The sequence below is a fragment of the Odocoileus virginianus genome, unplaced genomic scaffold (genome assembly GCF_023699985.2).
Source record: "Odocoileus virginianus isolate 20LAN1187 ecotype Illinois unplaced genomic scaffold, Ovbor_1.2 Unplaced_Contig_12, whole genome shotgun sequence".
Classification (NCBI taxonomy): domain Eukaryota; kingdom Metazoa; phylum Chordata; class Mammalia; order Artiodactyla; family Cervidae; genus Odocoileus; species Odocoileus virginianus.
The window spans coordinates 2,019,668-2,045,581 of NW_027224329.1; the positions used below are offsets into that span (position 1 = coordinate 2,019,668).

The window sequence follows — 25,914 nt, forward strand, 5'->3', positions numbered from 1 at the left end:
TCTCCCGCATTGCAGGCAGACGCTTTAACCTCTGAGCCACCAGGGAAGCCCCAGGGAAGACTTAGGAGAGGGCAATTCTACATGGGTGAGTATCTTGCAAAGTCTGAGAGATTAATGTGGAGAGAGTTGCGAGTACAAGGTGCACAAATAATAAGTACTGGACTGACCAAAAAGTCCATTTGGGGTTTTCTGTAAACTGTTACACAAAAACCCAAATGAACTCTTTGGCCAACCCAATACTATAAGAAACTGGGATGGTTCCCATTTCCTTGAGCACCAGGTCTTTATATTTAAATTCATTCCCACATCATGTAGACACATTCTACTACCAAGTATAAAAAAGATTCTAAAATTAAATACAAGTATTTTAAGTGTATTCACTTTTCGATACTATTCACACCTTGGATTCCCAGTCTCTATTGCAAATGATGGAGAAGAGTAGCTTTGAAGAGCAGGTAGACTGGATGGCTGCAGATGGGAGGCTGGGGGAGCAGGGCTGGGTAGAGTAAAAGGCCTACTGAGACCTCCACTTTATCATTTTGTTAGGAGTCATTGATGTTAATGTTCTTGGACTATTCTGTCTGAATAAGGCAAATTGTAATAGATCCACAGATTGATCATTCAACAATCTGAGGTCTATTTTGAAAGATGGAGTTTAAGTTCTTTTTTTATTCATCCCTTGGGTACACAGATATTTCAAAGGCAAGTGCTAGACATATCTGTTGGGCATGTCAGGCTAATTGGCCAGTTTGATCTTTAATATTATACAGTCACTACTCTCTGGCTTTATCTAAGGCTTTATGCTTCCCTTTGTCACCAGATCACAAACTGACTAGATATACATCAAATACAAGGCTCAGAGAGCAGAACAAATGACATTCTTCCCTGTAGGAAGGAAGGGAGTAAACTAACATTGAATGAGACCTACTATGTGCCAGGCACTGTGCCAGGAATTTTTACATGCACCATCTAAAGCAAATTCTATACTGGCAACAGGATTGATCTATTTGAAGAATAGATGGTTCTTGGAAGAGTAGAGGAAAAGGAAGGTGTTGTATGTGGGGATCAACAAATCCAACAATAATATATTGATCCAAGAAGGAGCACCAGAGTATCAGAGGAGTTTACCTTCCAGAAAGATACCAACATTCTCAGTCAGCTAAAGATAAGATATTAAGAGGCTTGGGGAAAGATGCATAGCTTTTGAAATAACCACATTTCAAGAAAGCCACACTGAGCTTGCATGACCCTACAGAGAAGAGGAACCTGGGGTTGAGCCAACCCCCAACATGTACCTATCCAGTTCTGCCCACACATCTACCACCTTCAGATAACCCTCTCTCAGGCCTGCAGGCACAAGCTTATCACACAGCATTTCCTGAAAAGAATTCTTCTCTGGGGACTCTGGCAGAAGATGAGGGAGTATGCTTTGTGTATCCTCTGGCCTTCAGGTGACAAGCTAATGTCCCAAGCTTGGAGTCAGGGGAAGTTTGTCTAAGTGTGTGACCTAGAAGGGTCATGGCTTCACTCCTTTTCTAATTAGGATAATTAACCTCCTCTGCTTGTTCATTCTGTTCCAATCCAAACAGCTCAAATTAAACTGGCACAGGGGACTGTTAGGCTCTAGGGACAGGAAACAGTTTACAAGGCTTTCATCTACAAGCAGCCACCATCAAGGCAAAGTGAGGACAAAGACCTCATAGTATCTTCACTCTTGAAATAACCTTGGGATGCTTTGAGGACCACCTTCAATTTGAATCAACACAGATATCCCATCAGCTATAAGATTTTGCATAGCTCCATAGCACTTGCTGACTAAATTGGGGTTGGGGTTAGAGGGGGGATGCTGATAGCATTTCTCTTTTTATCTTCATGGTTTTATGGTTGGCTCCAGTATTCTTGTCTTGGAAATCCCATAGACAGAAGAGGCTAGCAGGCTGCAGTCCATGGGGTTGTAAGAGTCAAACATGACTGAGCAACTGAACCAAAACCAAGGAAAAGAAAAACTGAATAGCGCAAGTTGGTAGGATTTGATGTGGGAGATCTGTGGAATCTGTTGTTTTGCAATGACCACTGGAGGCAAAACTTACGGAGGTTTTCAAAAACTGAATTGAATAGCAGCATTTCACCTAGAATGGAGATGCAACCGAAGGGTAAGAATACTGCCCTGCTTCCTCTGGTGGCTTGACCTCCCCGTTCCCTACCTCTGAACAGGTTTGAGCTTCCCATCAGGAAAATATAACCGCAATGCTGTCTAGGCTGATAGGACTAGGCACAGTCCCCTGGATCTTTTGTTCCCCCTCACTGCAGGATTTAGTCTGAGGTCTATCCTACACGCAGCCCTTCACACCTGTATAGGAAAGCACAATGCTCTATATTTAGTCTCCTTTCCAAGAGCTCTTTGGCTACAGCCCTTCTTATCAGGCGGCTCCAATACTTTGGCCACCTGATGCAAAGAGCCAACTCATTGGAAAAGACCCTGATGCTGGGAAAGGTTGAGGGCAGGAGGAAAAGGGGACAACAGAGGTGAGATGGTTGGATGGCATCATCGACTCAATGGACATGAGTTTGAGCAAACTCTAGGAGAGAGTGAAGGAGAGGGAAGCCTGGCGTGCTGCGGTCCATGGGGTCACAAAGAGTCAGACACGGCTGAGCAACTGAACAACAACAAAAGCCCTTGTGAGTCACCATGGCCGATGGGCAAGTGGCAACAGCAGAGTCACAGATGAGATCAGGCTGCCCGTTTGGACTAAGTACTAAAGAGCTCCTTGCAGCCCAGGAATGTTAGCATTTTCCCTGGGTCTGCCCAGTAGATGAGAACCCTGACTTGCTACTCAATATGTCAGAGCGATCAGCATCAATTTCTCAGCATGTTGTCAAGAGCCTTGTCCTGGGCCTAGGCTGAGTACATGAGTCTATCTCCAACTTCTGTCAGTTCATACCCTTGTCCCCTCCTAGCCCTACACTGTTCACTTCCCATCCATTACCTCCATTGAAACCTGGGCTTTCCCTCCTGAATCATCCATCTGTGCTAACCATCCGATGTGTGGTTCTTGGTAGATACATAATAAGGACCAGACTAGTATGTCCTAAATTGTGATGTGATTACAAATCACCTGGGATCCTTGTTAAAATGCAGATTCTGGTTCATTTAAGTCAAGCGTGGGACCCGAGACTCTGCATTTTTAACAAGCAGCCTTGGTAGTGCCCATTGTTGCTATCCAAGGACCATACTTTAAGCAGCAAAGATGTCAGTGCAACATTTTTAGGGTCTTCTGTCATCAATATGCTGGACCAGAAGTTACACTTTAAATAGCAGGGACACATACCATCTTCTGAATGAGCTACATGCACCTGTGCTGCTTGGAGGAGACTATGCCCTCTCTCCTCAGCAATTAATGATAGCACCCTTTTATGCTGAGGCTAAAACAACCCTTTAGTGTAACCAGAGCTGGCTGCGCAGATAGTGTGGCAAACATGGACCTTGGCATCGACTATTTCTCCCGGGACCTGGGTGACTTGAATAAGCCTTCCTGGGCACCTGCCCTGCTTCTTGAAGTCAATTGTACAGGCCAAACTCATTTGGGATCCAGTCACTCCATTCATCGCATCCACTTTCACAGTGGCTCTGGATGGCTGCTACTGCCACATCACTCATGCTGTGATCTGCATCAGTGGTTAAGACAACGGAAACAGCTACATCATCCAAGGCACAATCCATTTATTTCATGCTGGAAAAAACAATCTTCTATCCAAGTGGGGCCAGTTAAGTCCTGGGCAGTTGCCATAGCTCTAAGGTTATAGGAAATATGCCTTTTGCACTATCGAGCTCCCCAGTGGAGAGCAATGTGCCCCCTTGAGGAGGCCCCAGGTATCATTAGCACATCAGTGCCATGCTGGACAGAGCAAGTCCATTTCTCCTCAGAGGCACAAGGTGGCTAACTCCTGGGGTTATTAAAATATAACTTTGCTGGAGAAGTTTCCTGCCTTGTTTCTCCCTCTCCCAAAGAAATTCCTGAATCCTTTCCTCCTCAGCATTGCCGCTGATTGTGTGCTTTGCTCAAAATAAACCTTAAAGGATATTTGCATTTGGTTTAGGGGATGCTCTGTTACACCAATATTTGCTGAGCTAAACACTGCAGATGGAAAGGTTCCCCTAGGAAGATTCCAGAGCATTGTGATTATGTGGTTTTTGATCCAAAATATAAACATGTTTGATGGCCTAAAGGGGTTGTCAAACAGTGTTTTGAAACACACTGGCAAGTTTAAGATGGTTTTAAAAGCAGGCCTACTTGAGGATCCAGAAAGGACCCACACCTACACTCCCTGGTAGTTGCATGGCCACGAGTCTAGCTGGACTGGCCCATTGCTGGCTCTGGTGGGGTCTTCAAGCCAAACAAATGTTTATCATTGTTTCCCTCTTGTCCCCTGCCACTGCCCTCTTAAGCTAGTTACTTATACCTCTTGGAGAGTTTAGTAAATATTTTCATCTGCACAGTACCCTGCAACTCCATGTTTCCTTTAAAATTATATAGAAGACCTAGCACAGAAGCCAGTGGGATTAAATTTCCAGCCAAGAGGAACTCGCTTAGCCATTTTGATACATCTGGCACTGAGCATTTTGCCTAAATGAGCACAGAAGCTTTCTGCCCATGGTTGACTAGTCCTTCCACTAACCCAATCATTATGATGACTAGCTACATGGTTCCTAATTAGATTCATTTTATTCAAATACATTTTTAGCCAGTGCAGTTTCCCAACAGTTCATTACTAGAGTCAGCATCTGAACTCATACTCTCCCTCTATAAACCTCCCAGATTGTAGTTTGCTGAAACACTCCTAAATTCCATCATAGCCATATGTTTTTTCATCCTTTGCAACTAGTTACAGCAGTGGGGTATATATCCTGGCTAAATGAAGTCAAGGCCATGGCTTTGATGGCTGCTCGGGCCAATTAGCTTCCTTCTAGTCCACAGGTCTAGACTCTTCCCTCTATCTTGGCCAGCCAACATTCTTAATAATCTCTACCTTTGGTGTCAAAGGAGACTGGCTCTAATAGTGGGGCTGACTTTATTTTCATCCCTTTATGTTACTCTCATAGCTGTAGCCAAAGGGTCAATTTTCAAGTGAAACACAAATTAGGGACCATGAGGGTATGTGAGCAGAAATGTTTAGAAAGTTTTCTGTATCTGTCCCTCTTCATCTTATCTTCTTTTTCTCTAAGTCTTAGCCTCCATTTGCCTATTATCAGAATAGAATGCTCTTGATCCATCCTCCAAACTATCTGACAATACCTATTTCTATAATCCTAAAGTGTTAGAAAGTGTTAGTCGCCAAGTTGTGTCTGTGACTATTTGCAATCGCACTCCTGCCAGGCTCCTCTGTCCATGGAATTCTCCAGGCAAGAATACTGGAGTGGGTAGCCATTCCCTTCTTCAGGGGATCTTCCCAACCCAGGGATCGAACCCAGGTCTCCTGCATTGTAGGCAGATTCTTTACCAGCTGAGCCATAAGGGTCCCCTCAAAATAGAATATTGAAGAAACTGAGTCTCAGAATGGGAAAGGAACAGCCACGTGCTCACCCAATTGAAAAAGCCTCTCAAGACTTTCTTAGATGATAAATCCTAGATTTCAAGCAAGTTGAAACATTTATAATACCGCCTCTGACTTTATCCTATGGGTCAAGAAAACTTGTGAAGATTTTTGAGCATGGCTATGACATAATCAAAAGGGAGAAGTTTAAAGCGAGCAGTTTGGACGTAATGGGAAGGATGGTTGCAGTTAGCCTGAGTAAATACCAAATAACTTTAAAATACCTGGTAGTAATGGGAATGTAAAGGAAGGGGAAGACATGGAAAGAATGAACTAATTTGACTTTATGTTTGCCCAGGGCAATGGAAGAGTCAAAGTTAATGCTCAGATTTGATAACTAGGAAATAAGACAGAAATGGGGAAGTCAGGAAAAACAAAAACAGCTGCTTTGGAGGCAGGGGGCACAAGCAATGATAAAACCCACCCAGCCTAGTAACATCAGCTCAGCTCCCAAAGTGGTGATTAACTCATGAGAGATATGCCATTATCCAGAGTAGTCTGCCTGTGTTTCTGTTGAACATTCACTTATATTTTGATTGTCCAGTATGCATCCTAGTGGGCCTGAAAGATCCTGGGGTGTCCTCAGGTAGTTAGTTGTACAAAAGTGTGTTCTAGAGTCCTCCTTGTCATGGAGAAACACTTAGAAAAAGGTATGATTTCGTCTTTCCTGGGCAACTGCACATAGAGTAATTTCAGCCACTGATGAGGAAAAAGAAGAGTATGAGCTTGGAAGCCAAACCTGGGTATAGATACCAGCTCCAAAATTTACTAGTTATGTGCTTTTATTCATAAACATGTACCTCTGTGAGACTCAATTTCCTGATCTGTTAACTGGAAATAATTACCTCTGCTTAGAGTTGTTGGGAGGATTAAATATAATAATGTGTATAAATGCTTAGCACCGTGCCCAGCCCAAAGTAGGCATTCAATGAATGTTAGCACATACTCCTGTCCCAAACTTGGCAGCAAAAGTAAAGGGGCCTTAATTTAAAATCTGAGAAATGGGAATACAAAATGTATACATAACAGTACCCCCAAAAGGTATATTATTTGAACAATGATTTAAAGGCATCATACCATCATCTCTGAGAGATAGTGGTCACCTCCTGTACCCTAAGTTTCTCAAGCCAATAGAGAATGGGTGTGAGAGCTTGGAACCTTCATTTCCCTCCATTTCAATCTGATGACCTGTTTGGTGATTTATGCTTTGAGCTAAGTTTTAATGAATGGTTAAGGTAAAGGGTGTATGGGGTGGGAAGGAGGGTTTTCTAGGTGTCTAGAGCAGCCAGAGTTCATCATTGAAAATTGAAGTTGCTGGAGAAGGCCGTGCTCTGATGAGGATGAGCTAAGCCAGGGGTTTGAAGCCTGTATAGATTACATTTTCTGCCCCAGCAGAAAATGGGAATCCCAGCCAAATTTGAGGGGGAAGACGTGCTCTAACACTCTAACTTTCTTGTGGAATCTTGGCTCCTCCATGCAAGTGTTCAGCGAAGGAGCAGAGCCCTTAAAGAGGTCACAGAAGTCTTGTAGGCAAATCTACAAGGGCTATTCATAATGATTTTCTTGTTGGATTTTAGCTTTTATTCAATACCAAAATGAATCTTTGTCGAGAAAACACAACAGAAACATCATTTTACCTTAATACTGAAAGTTAAAACATGAAAAGGGTTGTGGTTATGTTCAAGTTGGGATCTACACCTGGCTAAACCATTTTCTCTCTCTGGACTTCAGCTTCTCTTTCATACAATGCAGAGATTGGGACCATCGCTAAATTCTGGCCCTCATGTTTGAGAATTCTAAGAGACGTAGGAGAATTCTGGAAACCTAAAGCCACCTAATTAGGCAAGATTCAGTCACTCCTCCTGGGGCCCAAGTCCTGCAACCTCTTCCATACTTCTAAATCCACTCTCAGATCCCCGTTGGAAAAGCTCAATTGAAAGAAAACAATCAAAATGAGTTGATCTTGGTGATATCTTTATATGTGTGCTTCTTTTTTTAGTATGGGGGAGGGCACATGAACATTCTTATTTACCTTGTAAGTTTTGCACATCCCACTTTGAGTGTTTCCCAAACAGTTTTTAGACTACAGTATTAAGTCAAAGGAAACTTCTTTTTCCTCAAGTGAAAAGCATGTTCTCCATTGTCCTTCAGGACTGTATATATTCATCCTTCTGTATCCTCTAGGCAAAATCTTGCCCTTAATATTACCTCTGACAGCCTTCCAATTGTATCAGGATCAAGAAGTCTCAGCACTCCAGCAGGCAGGATTAGCTACAGTCCTTTGCAATCAGATCCAGACCCCTTTTGTCTTTTTCTTCTTTTTACTTTTTATTTTATATTGCAGTATAGGTAATTAACTTTGTTGCATTATTTTTGGGTGTACAGCAAAGTGATTCAGTTATACATATACGAGTATCTACCCTTTTTCAAGTTATTTTCCCATTTGGACTGTTGCATAACATTGAGCAGAGTTTCCTGTGCTATATAGCAGGTCCTTGTTGATTATCCATTTTAAATATAGCAGTGTGTACATGTCCACACCACATTCCCCACCTATCTCATTCCTCCTTTCATCCTTGACCCCGACTTTCCACTTCCTTCCTTCCCTCTGCTAGCCATCATCCATACCTCCCCACCCCCAACATTGAGAGGTTTGGTTTGGCCTTGCTTTCTCAAACTTGAGAATACTGAGGGATGTTTCCAGGTAAGTCACTTTCCTAATAGGAAGTCTTTTGCTTAATGGAAAGCAAGGCCATATTTTCTCAACTCAAGTTCCAGCTGGGTCAATTCATTTCACAGGCCACAAATGTAAATTATTATGTACAAAGGGAAGCCCAGGATGTGAAAGCTCAATGCAAAATATACCCACTTCTGGGAACTGACTCAAAGCTCTCCCCTGCTGGAGGACGGGTAGCAGGGTGAGGGGCCGTCTTCATAACTGTGGCCACTTGGTGCTTATTGGAATAAATCAGACCTGGGAAGAAGGTAAAGTGTGGCTGACTGGTAGCATTTCTTCCCCAACCTATAAACGGAGCCCCTTTTTAGAAGGCTGCTTGCCAAGCAGTGCTGCATGGCAGGGGGCCTTTTTAACCAAATGCATGAAACCTTCTCTCACCGCCACAAAACCAGAGCTGGCAACTGCATTTTTTGGTTGAGATCTACAGTCAGTTCTCTCCCGCAGATGCCCATAAAGTACCTGCTAATACTCAAACTGCTCACCACTTGTTTGGCTGCCAGATTCCGTCATGTGATCAGTGCTGGAAATCATGGATTTCAAGGGGATTAAAAGCCAAGTGAGGAAATGTTATATAAGAAACCCTATTAATGGGCATGATCAATCATCCCGTGACATCTATTAAGTGTGCGGCAGTCCACAGAGAAGCTTCGAGATGACTCGTACCCTCTGTGAGTTTGCACTGCAGCAGCCTATCCCAGGGCAATTATCTACCTATCAAATAGAAACATGAAGGATTTGTGCACAAGCACCGTAGCAGCCCCTTTCATCTACACTCAGTTGTTTTTATTCTTTAAAAAAATAATTTACTGAAGTACTGTTGATTTACAATGGTGTGTTAATTTCTGCAGTACAGTAAAGTGATTCAGCTATACATATATTCTTTTTTGGGCTCCCCTGATAGCTCAGCTGGTAAAGAATCTGCCTGCAATGCAGGAGACCCTAGTTCAATTCCTGGGTCAGGAAACTCCCCCGAAGAAGGGAAGGATTAGCCACTCCGGTATTCTTGGGCTTCTCTAGTGGCTCAGACAGTAAAGAATCCACCTGCAAAGTGGGAGACCTGGGTTCGATCCCTGGGTTGGGAAGATCCCCTGGAGAAGGGAATGGCTACCCACTCCAGTATTCTTGCCTGGAGAATCCCATGGACAGAGAAGCCTGGAGGGCTACAGTCCATGGGGTCGCAAAGTCAGACACAACTAAGCACAATATTCTTTTTCATATTCTTTTCCATTATGGTTTATCACAGGATATTGAATATAGTTCCCTGTGCTACACAGTAAGACCTTGTTGTTTATTTATTCTTTACTTTTTTATATCAGACCTTGTGTGGTTGAGGATCAGAAGGCTTGCCTATTGTACTTTTCCCAGACCTTAAGCAAATCTACTCCAGATGGTCTTCTAAATTTCCTTTCAGCTGACAGTGCAAAACAGGTTTACTTTTACTCAATGAAACTGACATAACTATTTGGGCATACTTTCTCAGTTTCTGGTGTGGAGATTGGGGCTACATAATTCACCAGCAGGAAGAGAAAGTTCATAATGAAGAACTGGATGAAAAAGAAAAATGGAACATGCAGGATCATATGCATTGCTAGCTTCAGGGCCAACTTTAAACTTGACAAGTAGTTGGGAATGGCCTCCTCTGTGGGATATTTGGATATCAGGAGTACCTCCAACAATACTCTCCCACCAAATTGTTGTCTACAATTTCTTCTATAATGGTGGCCCTTTTGCTTTAGGGTTTTGATCCTAATTCAAAATATAACTTCTTGGGACTTCCCTGGTGGTCCAGTGGCTAAGACTCCATGCTCCCAATGCAGGGGGCCTGGGTTCAATCCCTGGTCAGGGAACTAGATCCCACATGCCACAACTAAGAGTTTGCATGCCACAACTAAAAAGATCCTGCATGCTGCAATGAACAAAAGATCCTGTGTGCTATAACTAAGATCCAGCACAGCCAAATAGATAAATATTTAAAAAATAAAACATAGCTTCTTCATGGAGGGGCTCACAATTGAAGCTTTAATCACTCATGAACAGTCTAGTCTGAGAAAAGGAAAGGATTTAGAATGAAGGAGGAATTGTATTGGGGGAGAGGAAAAGGACACAGAACTGGGACACCAGGGGCACCTTCTGTTCACTGACTCTACAAATTAGCTAAGGTCCCATCCTAATAAAGCAGCTGAAGGAAGAGAAGATTTGCTGAGGGTCAGTGCATAATTAAAGGGAAACTTAAGCAAACACAATTATGAGGAATGAAGACCTCAGGGAAATCTTAATTTGCCTTGGGTAAATTGGGCTGGGTGTTGGTGAATGTTTGTTTCTTATCCCGTTCCATAAAACCCACAGACTGACATCCACATGCAAACACAGAGGGGTCCTTGATTTTCCCATCTCAAACTCCTCGCACACAGAAGAGTTTGTGCTCTAGCATCTCAAATTTAGACAATCACTATCTATATTTTTGTGGAGATCAAATATGATTAAATCAAGTTAAAGCAAAAACAAAAGAACAAAATGTGGGTTCAAATGTGCTAAGGGATGCGTACATAAAGTTAATTCACTTTGCTGTACAGTAGAAACTAACACAACATTGTAAAGCAACTATACTCCAGTAAAAATTAATTTTAAAAAAAGAATTTTATTTGGAAGGGAATCAGAATTTTGTCTTTATGCACTACACACTGGACCCAGGCCTTCTATTCTTGATTTAATAAAGGAGAAGAGCTTTGCTTGAGAATCAGCCCTCATTTCAAATCTAAAGTCATTTTTGATTACCTGACTTGCTTTGAAAAACAAGGGAAAGACCTCTGTCAATTTGTTCTTTATCTCTGTGACGTGCTTTTAGTGAATAGATTTTGCCTATTTTTGTCAAATGTATTACTTTGCTCTACGCTATTGTAAGTTTTAATGCTTACGCTTATATTAACATTGTCTGTTGGTAGTATATAGAAATGCAATTAGATTTTTTTAATTAAAAAATATATGCTATGGGCATCTTTCCATAAATTCTTTTTAAAGAAAAGTACCCTTTGTATTGATAATAGGAATAGTCACATCCTGAAGTATTGGATTTGAGTTCAGACTTTTGAATATCAGGTTTCTTAGATATGGCAAAACTTAACACGAAATAACTGAATTGGGTCATCATCTCTCTTTCCTCTGCCTCTTTTTCTGTTCTTTACTTGTATCTCAGCAATCACCTTCAGATTCCATATGTAGCTTCTCCCATTCACTCGCTTTGCCACCATATACAAGAGGAAGTTGTCTGAAATTCCATGGAGACCAAAGAAGTTGTAAGAAATTGAGAGAATGGTTTGCATAATGCTTGGGTTCCAAGCCCAGGTGAGCACTTGAATAAGAGCAGGAGAATAAACTTTCATTTGTCTCCTTTTATCTCACATAATTTTTGGATAAATAAGAATATTAATTTCACAAAATGTCAAATTTCTGTTAATTAAAACATATCACAGACAGTATTAAATGTCAAATAAGCTGAATTAAAATAACCGTGACACATATTACAGACACAATGTCATTAATGTATAAAAATCCTTATGAATCAATAAGAAAAACTAATAACACAATAGAAATCTGAACAAAGAAAATAGATAGGAAATTCTCAAGATAAAGCATAAATATGGACACAAAAAGTGAAAAGTCACTAATTTTGCTAACAGTAAATGAAACACTAGCAGAAAAGAACTTTCTTATATTCCCCATCAAATGGGCAAATATATTATTCAATGCTAGGCAACGGACAGAGAGATAAGTACTCTCATATTCTGCTGATGGGAAAAGAAAATGATATGACCTTTCTGGAGGGCAAATTGGCAATATGTATCTAAAGCACTGAACATGTTCACAAATGTTTGGCCTGACATCCCTTCCTCTAGACATTTCTCCTATGGAAACATTAATAGAGATGTGTATGAGTGTTTTCATCACAGCATTATTCACAATAGGTAGAGATTGGAAATAGCTGAGGTCTTCATGTTGGGGAATGACTAAATAAATTACAGTATGTCTAATGGATAGAATATTGTATAGCCATTAAAATTGTGATTTGAAACATTTAATAACATAAGAAAATGTCCATGATATGTTGAATTTTTTAAAAGATAGGACACAAATTGTTCAATCCATTTTACTAAAATAAAAATTCTACAGACTATTTATATCTAAGCGAATGGAAAGAAATACACCAATGCTAATAGTGGTTATCTCTGAGCTGTAGAGTCACCCATACATTTGTTTTTTTTCATCTTTGTGTCTTCTCAAATGTCCAAATTAAGCATGTGTTAATTTTGTACTTAGAAAAACACAGATGCTACCTCAGAAGAAAAAAGACATTTGTAAAGTGCTTTGAGTCCATTAGAGTCTACTTCCCACACAATGACACAATGTTCCCAGGTTCCTCATCTACCACAGGAAAAAGCAATTTACAACCCTTCCCTCAGCCTCTGTGCCTTTGTCTGCTTAATTCTGGATTTTATATATATTATATATATACATATATCAGAGAAGGCAATGGCAACCCACTCCAGTACTCTTGCCTGGAAAATCCCATGGACGGAGGAGCCTGGTAGGCTGCAGTCCATGGGGTCGCGAAGAGTCGGACATGACTGAGTGACTTCACTTTCACTTTTCACTTTCATGCATTGGAGAAGGAAATGGCAGCCCACTCCAGTGTTCTTGCCTGGAGAATCCCAGGGATGGAGGAGCCTGGTAGGCTGCCGTCTATGGGGTCACACAGAGTCGGACACGACTGAAGTGACTTAGCAGCAGCATATATATATATACATAGACTTCTGGGGTGGCTCAGTGGTAAAGAATCCACCTGCAATGCAGGAGATGCGGGTTCAATCCCTGAGTTGGGAAGATCCCCTGGAGAAGGAAATGGCAACCCACTCCGAAGTATTTTTGCCTGGGAAATCCCATGGACAGAGGAGTCTGAGGGCTATAGTCCATGGGGTCTCAAAAGAATCAGACATGACTTAGCAACTAAAATGATGACGATTAGCCCTTCTTGGATCATGCTTTTCTTAACAAGAACTTTATTGCCAGTAATGAAAGACACATAAGAAGAGTCCTGCTTCCATAAACCTCATTTGTATTCAGTAGCCATTACAACAGGTCAGTTGTTCTCAACTCTGGTTGTACATGAGAAGTACCCACGAAGTTTAAAATAAAACAAAGCTGGAAATCACTTCCAGTGATTCTGATTTAATTCGTCCAGAGCAAAGCTTGGACATCAATATTTTAAAGTTTCCAAGGTGATTATAGGGGCTTCCTTAGTGGCTCAGACAGTAAAAAAAAAAAAAAAAAAAGAAAGAAAGAAAGAAAGAAAAAGAATAAAATCTGCCTGCAATGCAGGAGACCTGGGTTCGATCCCTGGGTCGGGAAGATCCCCTGTGAGAAGGAAATGGCAACCCACTCCAGTATTCTTGCTTGGAGAATCCCATGGACAGAGGAGCCTGGTGGGCTACAGTCCACGGGGTCTCAAAGAGTCAGACATGACTGAGCGACTCACACTTTCACTTTCAAGGTGATGATAATTCACAACCAGAGTTGAGAAACCCAGAGGTAAGTGAAGACACAGAAAAATAAAGTAATGCTTTCTTAAGCTGAATTCAGTTGAGCAAGATAGGCAGGATTGAAACTGACCCTCAGAGGATCTTTTTACACTACTAGCCTCTGAGATACCCACAAGGTACCAGCTGCTCATTTGTTAAATGCCATAGCCTAAAGATCACAGCTCCCATATCACCAACTTCCACATTCATTATCTGCATGACCCCAGGAGATGGGCAGATCCCAAAACAATGCTCAGCATCCTCTTTTCCTTTCCTTCCAAATTCACCTGTGTTAAGGCCACTGCTAAAAGGCACCTGTGTTAGTTGGAAGGGTAACACATTACTCCATTAGCCATTTTTATGCTGGCACCTAGGAAAGGACAGAATGATGAGAGACAGGGACATAGGACAAAGGTGTTTTGACATGGGGAAGGAGGAAAGAAAAGGCCAGGAGTGGTGGTGATAGGTCCAGTTTGGCTACTGGATAGACAGGCAGCATCAGGATCTTGTGTGACGTCAAGAAGATGGAAGGGCTCTATCCACTTTATAACACTGCCAAGGGCATCCATAAACAAGACCTATCGAGTAGGCTTGGCAGCATAAAGTGCTTGAAAGAGCACTAAATTGGAAGTGAAGGCACTTGCTTCTAGGGCCAGGACTAGAGTAAGGCAAGTGAGAATACATTTGGACAACTCTCAGAAAGTAGCTTTTTAGGGCGTGGGGGAAGTGAGGAGATGTTGGTCAGTTATGCAAGGTGAATAAGTTCTGGAGATCTAAGGTACATGGTGGTGTACCTTAACTACTGTTAACAATACTTCTGGTGACTATAGTAAGCAAGACTGTATTGTACACTTGGCATTTGCTGAGGGTAAATATTAAGTGATCTCACCACACACACACAAAAGAACTAAAATGGTAACTAAGTCAGATGACAGATGTATTCATTAGTTTGACTGTGCTGATCACTTCACATCATAAATGTATATCAAAATATCAAGCTGTATACCTTAAATATATATACTTTCTATGTGCCAATTATACCTCAAGACAATTGAAAAAAAAGACAAACCAAAAATAAAAAGCCTTGTGCCCTAGCTGCTTCTCTGGCTTCACTCTGCTACCGGCCCTGCTGACTTAGGTTCTAGTCTTGCTTCTGACTTTATACTAGCTATGTGATTTTGGGCAAGTCACTTCTCTCTAAACACCACCCCTCCAAACCAGAGCAGCTCCACTTCTATCTGTCTTATAGGTTGGACTTCCATAAAATTTTTGTTTGGATAAAGAGTTCCAGAGCTTTAAATTTTTTCTATGACTTCTCTAAATCATCTGTAAGAGTCCTTCTAGCTTGTAATGTGTGATTCTATGACTGGAAAATGCAAACCACAAGAATTTTCATGGGCCATTTTGAGTCTTTCTTTTTCAACCTGAAAAGGCAGTTTCCAGCACAGTCCAATGGACAAATATTGAATCACCCTCTGGGAAAGATCAATTTTCCTCTCTAGATCCTTGATGGCTCAGATGGTAAAGAATCTGCCTGCAATTCAGGAGACCCGGGTGCCATCCCTGGGTCAGGAAAATCCCCTGGAGAAGGGAATGGCAACCCACTCCAGTATTCTTGCCTGGAGAATTCCATGAACAGAGGAGCCTGGCAGCTACAGTCCATGGGGTCGCAAAGAGTCACACATGACTGAGCAACTAACACACAGAACATTTCTAGGGGGTCAGCAGTCCCTTTGGGAGCATTATGGGAAATTCCCTGAAAATCCACACCAGGCACAGAATGCTATAAATGTCAGCATTTGTGTGGAGCCCATTAGTCAATATTAGAGCCCCCCCCCCAACCCCATCATCTGGGGACTGCTAGACACCATGTCAGAAGTACAGATGGTGTGGCTCGGAAAGACCTGGGACAGGTTCATGAGCAACAACAGGTGTTGCCAGCCCATGCTGAAATATGTAAAGCAGAAAGGAGAAAATTATCCCCAGCTCTATTTCCTTGGGTGTCTTCATTACTGACATCCATATGTCAGTATCTTATTTTTTATTCTTTTGTGTTTTCAGATCAAATACCAAATTTGTTCAGCATAGAGTAGCTTTTCATTTTGTACATTGAACAAAATCCTGCCCTTCATTCCCCTTGTGAAAATGATTTTGACAATTGTAGATTTGAAATTTTTTTTATCTGTTGTCATTCCTGTCACAAGGTCAATGTAACAGTCACAGATTGAATTCCCTAGGAGCAGATTCTGAGATGGAAATTTGCATGCAAAATTTTATTGCGGAGTACTTTCATTAAAAACACTTGTGGGAACCAACAAGGACTTACTATATAGCACAGGGAACTCTACTCAATATTCTGTGATAACCTGTATGAGAAAAGAATCTAAAAAAAGAATGAATATATGTATATATATATAAATACATATATTCACTGAATCACTGTGCTGTACACCTGACACTAACACAACATTGTGAATCAACTCGACTCCAATAAAATCAAAATTTAAAAAAAAACACTTGTGGAGGAAAAGAAGGAAGCAGCTTTGAGCAGAAGAAGATAGGCTGTACAATCATAACAAGGCCTCAACCTATCCTTCACATAGCCCTGAAGTTGGGGTGGCCCATTAGAGTTACCCTATTTGGAGTGAAAATGTCTACTTCTGCTTCATTGACTACACCGAAGTCTTTGACTGTGTGGATTCCAACTGTGTGGCTTAGATGGGAATACCAGACCACCTTACCTGCCTCCTGAGAAACCTGTATGCAGGTCAAGAAGCAACAGTTAGAACTGGACATGGAACAATGGACTGGTTCAAAACTGGGAAAGGAGTATGTCAAGGCTGTATATTGTCACCCTGCTTATTTAACTTATATGCAGAGTACATCATGTGAAATGCTGGGCTAGATGAAGCTCAAGCTGGAATCAAGATTGCTGGGAGAAAATATCAATAACCTCAGATATGCAGATGACACCACCCTAATGGCAGAAAGCAAAGAGGAACTAAAGAGCCTCTTGATGAAAGTGAAAGAGGAGAGTAAAAAAGCTGGCTTAAAACTCAACATTCAAAAAACTAAGATCATGGCATCTGGTCCCATCACTTCATGGCAAATAGGGGGAAAAGTGGAAGCAGTGACAGATTTTACTTTCTTGGGCTCCAAAATCACTGTGGATGGTGACTGTAGCCATGAAATTAAAATATGCTTGCTCCATGGAAGGAAAGCTATGACAAACCCAGACAGTCTATCCAAAAGCAGAGACATCATTTGTCAACAAAGTCCATCTAGTCAAAGCTATGGTTTTTTCTAATAGTCATGTATGGGTGTGAGAATTGGACCATAAAGAAGTCTGAGTGCCGAAGAATTGATGCTTTTGAACTGTGGTGTTGGAGAAGACTCTTGAGAGTCCCTTGGACTGTAAGGAGATCCAAACTGTCAATCCCAAAGGAAATCAGCCCTAATTATTCATTGGAAGGGCTGATGCTGAAGCTGAAGCTCTAATACTTTGGTCACCTAATTTGAAGAGCTGACTCAATTGGAAAAGACCCTGATGCTGGGAAAGATTGAGGGCAAAAGGAGGGGGCAGCAGAGGATGAGATGGTTGGATGGCATCACCGACTCAATGGACATGAGTTTGAGCAAACTCCAGGAGATAGTGGAGGACAGAGGAGCCTGGCGTGCTGCAGTCCATGGGGTCGCAAAGAGTCAGACACAACTTAGCGACTGAACAACAACAATTTGGAGTGAAAGGGTTATGCCTCGATTCCCCATAACAAACAACCAGTGACTGGATGCAGGTTTCCCTGGGAAGGAAGTATTACTTTAAGCTAGGCAACTCTCTTCAGGAAACAACTTTCCCAGAGCCTGAAGGTGTTAAGTCCTTTGGCTGAAGGGGAATCTGGATGGTAGAGCCTTTACCAAGACGACTTCCTTGCTTAGCAAGAGTAGCCCAACAACCGCTCCAGCGGGATTGGACTGGTCATAGCTGTGGCCCAACTCTTCATCCACAATCACTGTGGCACCCCTCTATTGTTATGTTCCTGTGTTATCTGGAAAGTGTGGAAATGTTAGCTGCTCAGCTGTGCCCAACTCTTTGTGACCCCATGGACTGCAGCCTGCCAGGCCCCTCTATCCATGGAATTCTCCAGGCAAGAATACTGGAGTGGGTTACCATTTCCTTCTCCAAGGGATCTTTCTGACCCAGGGATCGAACCTGGGTCTCCTACACTACACTGCAGGCAGTTTCTTTACCAACTATGCTACCAGGGAAGCCTGTGTTATCTTGGTTGAATGCAAATGGCAAGCAATCTATCCTTCAGCCAGTTACCTATGTGGTAGCTCTCATTCTTTAAACCAAAGAAGAAACAGAAGTTGGACAGCAGCAGCGGTTTGGAATCAGGATGAGAGAATTTCCTGCTCAAATAAAAGTAGCTTTCAGTATTGCAAAGTTGAGCACATTAAAGCTCACACACAGTGGAGGACAATTGTGAAGCTGCTAAAACAGCAGACTTATTTTTACAAAGCCAAGGCTTTTGTTATACGCACCTCACCTCCTACAATCTCTGACGCCTGCTTCTGCCCTGCCTCCAAACTTCTTTTTTCTTTTTTTCCTCCCTCAAACTCACATTTACTGTCTTTGGTCAGCTGCAATAGGAAACAGTCAAACTATAACAAATTAGGTATGAAAACAAATGAAAGTGTTTTTTTTTTTTTTTTTTTTGGTGGATTGCTCACTGACATGTACTGCACTAAGGTGACCATTCCCCCCAGAGTTGTTGAGTACACAGCCACACATGCTCGCAGACACAAAGAAACTCTGCATGGTGAGAAGATACTACAGGGTTAAGGCACAGTTCTGACTTGCTCAGAAATGTGAGCGAGGCTCATAGCCCAGAAGGCCCCAGATCCAAGCTCATTGAGAAATCAGTCTGCTTTTTCTAGTTAATTTTTGAATAGGTGATGCATCCACATGGTTCAGAGAACAAAAGTATAAAAACATCTATAAAATCAGTGTTTATTAAGCGCCTTTGCATTTGTGGCAGCAGGCAGCGTATAGAGCAGCACTCATTTGTCATCCATGTCTTCCAGGAGCTTATGCTCTGAGCGGACAGCATGGGTTGTATTTTTTAATCTTTATTGTTTTTGTACTTACAGAAAATAATACCTGCTTCTTGTAAAAAAGTCAAACATTACATAAATAAATGACAGTGCAAGTGGAAGTTCTTGGTAATTCTACACCTCCAAGATAACTACTGCCAATTCCTTCAAATTTTTTTCTATACACTTCAGATTTTTTTTTTTTTTACAGAAATGGAACTACACTACAAATGATATTTTGCAGCTTTTTCCTATGGAATAGTATATTGCAGAAAATTTTCTTTTTGTTATATAGAGATTGAGCTATCTCTTTAACAGTAGCATAGTATTCCATGTTTATATACTATGCCTAATTTATCCAGTTCTATTTTGAATTTTTAAATGCCTATTGTACAGCTCTTCAAATTGGTTTATCCACAGCTTGTAACTGATTTACCTTGATTTAAATCTACACATCTCAGGAGAATGTATGAGTACTCAGTAACAGAAGCTTCATGGAGAAAGAGAGTCAGCCACAAAGGTCTACAGGTAGGAAGGGATGCCAAGAAAAGGGACAGACAGGTGCAACTGCCTTAAGTAGGTAACAATGAGAGTACTGCATAAGTGGATAAAACCATCTTTCAGATTTGAGCAACTGTGAAAATAGGGGAGAAATGAGGACTTGGATAGGGTGAATTTTTTAAAAGGGAGATAAATCAGGTTGGAATGGAATGAGTCTTGATGCATGGATGGAGAGTTGTTATACAGCAAAGGTTTTATAAAGAGAATTGACATGCTTTAGTTGAATTCAAGCTTGAAATACATTAACAAAATAATATGGCTATTTAGAAGTATTAGCGAGGGTGCTAAAATAATAGCCCATGTCAAAGCAAGCAGTAATCCACATTGATCAAATCACATATGAATTATCAGGATCAATAAAATATTGACAAATGTCCATAGGAGAGAGACAGAACAGTGAGGGAACCTATCATGAAACTATTGAAGGATTGGGACATTTTTAGCCAGAAGAAAAAAAAGATAATGGGATATAGGCATATGCTGTTTTTAAAAATGTGAAGGACTATCATGTGGAAAGGGGGTTCAATTTGTCTCTTTGGTTCCAAAATAGTAGAACAGGATGAGCAAGCAGAGATTACAAGAATGTAGGTTTTGACTCAGACAAAAAGCTTGTATTTTGTTAAAGGGTATACTTTTAAAGTTTAGTTTCAATATAGCAAGATGCCCTGTGTAATTTCATTACTAGTATTATTCAGCCAACACTTTCTTCATAAATAGTACAGAAGTAAAATTCAAACTTGTCCTTGCTGGATGTTCATAAATTCTTAATTAGTGGGATTCAAAATAATGAGGCCTCATTGTACATTTCTGAAGAAAGATTTCCCAACACTTTAATCTTTTCTTTCCTATGCTTATTTCTTAATCTCATGTCTTGGCCCACCGTGTGCCCTCAACTCCCACTAAAACAGAGAGCACAGCAAAAAGCCACACGAAAATGTAAATCTGAGAAATAGATACATGTGGTTAGTTTAAAAAGAGTAAGCATTAACATTTAAAGCAATGGTAATTTACTCCTATCTGTAATTTTGAGCTCCTGTGCTGAAATTGCTCATTTGAAAATTACCAAGTGCTTGGGTCTCATTTGTGATCTTCTTCCCCAGTACACCCAGCATACAAAAGAGTCATCATGACCGCCTGAGTCACTGCTACCATCTCCCCGAAGCACACTCTCCAAACGTCAATACCATTTTCTCTGGTGCAGTGAAGATGACCCCCGATAATAACCTGCTTACACTACAGGGTGAGCCTGAGGTGGCACAGAACCTGGAATGTGTTCCAAGAGCAGCACCATTATCCTCCATTCTCTCCTCCTCCTGTAGCCAAATTGTTAGGTCACAGATTATTTGGGTCTTGCAAATCATCCCATTACCCACTCCCATTAGTCATTGCCTAAATATAAATGGAAAACAATTTAATGGAGCAAAAGGAGCTGCTTTTGACCATATCCCAATCAAATAATGTCTATGCCTGATGAAATTATACTCAGATTATGAATTCATGCAGAAGCAAAAATACAGACATGATACAATATTAAGAGATATGAATACTCTCGAAGACCAGTACATACAAAACCCTTGTGTTCTTCTGTGGTTCATACAGACAGACTGTTCTTTCCAGCTTCTCAAACCCTGATTCTAAAAAGTTTACCCAAAACTCAAGCATTAGATCTTTTCTCTTTCCCATGCAGCATAGATCCAGAAGGTTAGTAGTTAATAATTGTCTGACATAAATTAGCTTAAAAAAGAACTGAGAATCTTTAATCAATTGAATTGAGAAAGGGGAAGAACTCAGGAAGACTTAATATGATTGAATGCTTTTGTAATGCTGTGAACAAAGAAACAGTATGCTATCTTTGTTATAGACTGTTTTTGTCATGTTTTCTGAGAGTTTTATTGCTTGGGAGACATAATTTACTTTGTTGGAGAGTCATATCCATGTAAGGATCAGCCATATTATAATCAGGTTCTATCTCTACTAAAGCTATTTCTAATTCTGAAGACTGTTGATGTGGAAGATGAAGGAAAGGACAGATTGTGGCCAGAAATAAGAAAGAAGCTACTGGCATTCATTCTATAGATATTTTGATAAGCCTGTCAATAAAAATAATTAGGTACTATAATTCAGCTGTGATTGCTGAAGTACAGACTTGATAAGCACCTAGCCTGGCACCACAAGTTGAATCCTCTTTCTTTTCAAACAGGATAGAGATATGCCAACTGTCCAAAATGTTAAGACTGAGGTTATGAGTAAGCCTGCTGTCCACAAGGGATAAGGTTCAAGGGAACCCAATGGACTGTGACTAAAACCTCACTAGAACCTTTAATACCTACAGAAAGATTTTTAAAAGAAAAAATAATCAATATAGCTGTTTTCCCTTCTTTCAGGATTTTCCATCCTCCAAGCGATTATGGAAGCAGCAGTACAAAACAACTGGCAGGTGACAGCAAGGTCTGTGGGAAACATCAAGGACGTCCAAGAATTCAGGCGCATCATTGAAGAAATGGACAGGAGGCAAGAAAAACGATACTTGATTGACTGCGAGGTAGAAAGGATTAACACAATTTTGGAACAGGTAGGTTTGAGACTTATTCCACCCCAGTCAACCTGTTAAATCATCAACCTGAGGCAGTTCCCATATCTGCTAATAAATTAAGTAGCCAACAGACTAAACTTGCCAACAGTTTTGATAGTCTCTCTAATCCTTTTTTCCTCCCCAGTGGATGCAGAAGAAGAGAGAGAAATAAAAGAAAATCTAAGCTGTTGAAAATTGCATAGCATGATTAATCTGGTGGTCTCTGCAATTTAATGCTACTTATCAGATAAACACACCCTTCCACACCTCTGTTTCTTAGATAGCTGAAGATTTCAGAGTAATCCCCTTCCTTTCCCACACCTTCCTCCCAGCAAGGAACAGACAAGGGATTAGGCAGGGAGGAAGAGTAGTGTTTTTATTTCAGGGGCCTAGTTGCAAAATGTCAAAGCAGCATTCACTAGGTTTGAATCTGTGGATATTTTTCCAGAATATCCCTCTGGTTTGAGAGACAGAGAACAAGAAAGAGAGAATAAATGAGAATATGTGTGTATATAGTTGAAGACCATTTTAAAAGTAAGATGGCATATGAGAAAAAATGATTATGGTTTTTAAAATGTGAAGAAAATGAAAAAGCCTCAGACTGGGGAAAAAATACAATTTGATAGGCCGAAAGATACTCATTATTAATCTTGGATATTTAAATAGAAAACTGAAAAATATGAGAAGAAATGTTTCACCCTAAGCCAGATGGATATTCTGTTTGGAGTAAAGAGTCAAATAGAAATGTGGTGAAAGTTTGTTATTTTCCTTAGCAGTCTCAATTTGCCAGTTAATAACAAAGTGCCCATGCTGCCATAAACAAAACTGTAAGGGAAATATTTCCATTCTAATTCGATCCCAGTGTACCTAGGGGCCAAAACAGCTTCAGAGATTGAAATTATAGTGAGCAATCATTGCCTGGGAGAGCTGTTTTATAGCAAATTAAATATTAACAATTTGTCAGATATGCCCCCGTGAGAAGAGAATGTAAAAAAAAAAAAATGGTAAGAAAGAGAAGGAAAAGGAGGGAAGGGGAGAGAAGAAGAATGAGTTTGGAAGAAAGGGAGCACGACAGTCCATCACAGAGATAGAAAGCTGCCCCCTTCTTAGGAACACCATCATCTCTAGTGAACCAACGTCACAAAAAAATCTAGAGCACTAGCCTGGCTAAATCAAATTTTGCAACTAACATTCTCTTAAGCTACCCAAATGATCCACCCCTCCCTTCCAAAAGAAAAAAAAAAAACAACTGCCTTTGATTTTCTTAGATCTTGAAAGTGAAGAATCAGGTCAGTGATGTTGGTATATGTACTACATGCCCTCTAAAATTTTATACCAAAATAGCCTTTTAGTGGGTGACCTACTTAATAGCCTAAAGCAGAGGCCTTGTCATACTTTGTTTTCCTTCTTTTGTACTAGTGACTTTGGTTTCTTGAATAGTTTACATTCTGATAAGTCTTTGGGGGTTTATAGGAACTTCTACTGGAATCTGGGGTTTTTTCAGCATGACATAGTAGAAAAAGCAGTGGATAGAGCTGTGATTCCATATAGCTCTGGAATCTTGGGTATTTAATATATCTCTGCCTCAATTGCCCCATCTATATAATGGGGAAAATAAAATACGCTCTTCCTCACATGGTTGGTATAATTGCTTTGAAAGGCATAAAATGCTGTAGAAAAAAATGATCATTATTACTAAAGATTTTCAGGAAAACTAAACTAACATTATTTGAAAGCCCTGTTCTTTCTTATAATGTCTCAATTGCTATCTGTCTTTCTTCTGGATGCACATTCACAGCATCCCTCATAATACTTTCTATACAACTTTTCAGAGAACATTGTTCAAAGAAAAGTTTTAACAACATTCAAGTAAGGCCAGAGAGTTAATTTCACTTATTCTTTTCCCCACTTTCAAAAAATTGTCACAAAATGATCTACTCATGATTGTTTTCTTTATCATTTAAGGAATTTCTACTAAGTCATTAAGTACTATGAGATAGGAATCTTGCTTGTCTTGTTTGCTGCTGTATATTCGGTGTCTAGCTGAGTACCTGGCATGTAGTGTTGGATGGAAAGATGGATGGGTGGATGAATAGATGGATGGATGAATACTGAACAAGTATATTCTAATAATTTGTACTGTGATGTTGCTATGCTTCCATCAAGAGGCAGAATAGTGTCTACAATCACATGATGTGAGTACTAAAGTACACATTTTCTCAAAGATTTAAGATGGTAGCTCTCTGCTTAAGCTGGTTTTGATACCACGAATTTGCCAAAATTGATTTCTTTATATAAAAATAGATTTCTCACTAAACAAATTCTTTAAACAATAAACATGACATTTCTTTAGAGTAAACATTATTTTAAATTGACTACTAAGATACAGAGATATCACTTTTCTCATTAGTTCCTAACCATTCTGGACAAACTTATCATAATTCACTATACAGATTCTAGTTAGAAAGATAACATTTATAACTTCAGTAGTATCAAGTTCCCCCGCCCCCCAGTTGCTCCCATTTTCCAAGGGTATTTTAAACTTTGAGCTTATTTTCATGGAAAGAAATTTCTATAGTCTCCCATAAAATGACTGTTCATGCCACTATTTGAGGTGAAAGAGCCTATTATTAATAAAACCACTACAACTGTATTCCCTATAAACCAGACTCTGGCATAAAGTAAGTTCATATTATATTCTATATCCAATGGGTGTTAATGAAAAGACTTCAGTGTAGTACAATTTTTCAAATATTAGTGTATTTTCAATATATTGCTATCTAGTATAACCTCCCCATTTCATAATATAGGTTCTCATTTTTCTTATGAATGTTCAAACAGTTATGGGGCAAGTCAAAATTCTTCCAACATTTCCTCCAAAGCTCTTTTTCTTTTAATCTCTTTCAATTATTCAGACCACAGCATGAAAAAAAAATTCAATTAGGTGCACAACAACTGTCTTTAATATTTCATCTTAACAAATAATCTATAAGGAAAGTATTCCAAACTTATAGCTACAAAAATTAACATACAAAAGGACAACACTAGAGATAGTTGAAACCAGGATGGGTTGTCAGAACTCAAAGAGACTATTTAGAAACTGAAGATCCTGAATCTAAGAATTAAGAGCACTTTCCACAGGAAGATTTAGATGCCCTAGGAAGAATGAACCATTGACCTGACCTTCTAGAGCATTCCTATTACTGCATTGTGTTTATGAGTCCCTCCCCCACTGGTAGACACTGCCTTACTTCAGTGACCAACCCAAACACTCACGTTTGAAAAAGTTGCCTCTCATAGAATTATCTACACATGACTGAACAGATCTACCATCCCCAGAGTGTCTACCTGTGGACTGCTTTGGAAGGGCAGGCCCCATAAAATGAATGGCTCTGTTGGATGTTTCATGCTTATTTGGAGAGGCAACATAGCATGGAGTTTCCAAGTATGGAACCTGGAACCAATCTGCATGGATTCTGTCACTAGCAGTGTGGCCTGGAGCCAATTACTTAACTTTCTGTGTTTCCATTTCCTGGTTGTAAAATGGAAATGGTAACTGTTCCTTAATGAGCAAACATAGGCAAAGCATTCTGAAAAGTTCCTAACACATAGTGTTTGCATTGTTCTTTGATGCTAAACAAAGTGTTTTCACATAGATTATCTCATTTGAACCTCACTATGGGAAGCAGGCAGGGCAGATGTGTTTATCTCAGATTTACAGATGATAAATTGATGCTTAGAGATATTTAGATGATTTGTCCAAATGTGGACAAGTCACATTTGTC

At 40.3% G+C, this 25,914-nt stretch overlaps 1 protein-coding gene across 1 annotated transcript in view; it reads left to right on the plus strand.

Annotated features, from left to right (window-relative positions):
* GRIA3 (glutamate ionotropic receptor AMPA type subunit 3) overlaps positions 1-25,914 on the plus strand; it is a 292,117-nt gene that overhangs the window by 121,849 nt on the left and 144,354 nt on the right. The window contains 1 exon segment of the mRNA XM_070464057.1: positions 21,942-22,129. Coding sequence (XP_070320158.1) covers positions 21,942-22,129 — 188 coding nt within the window.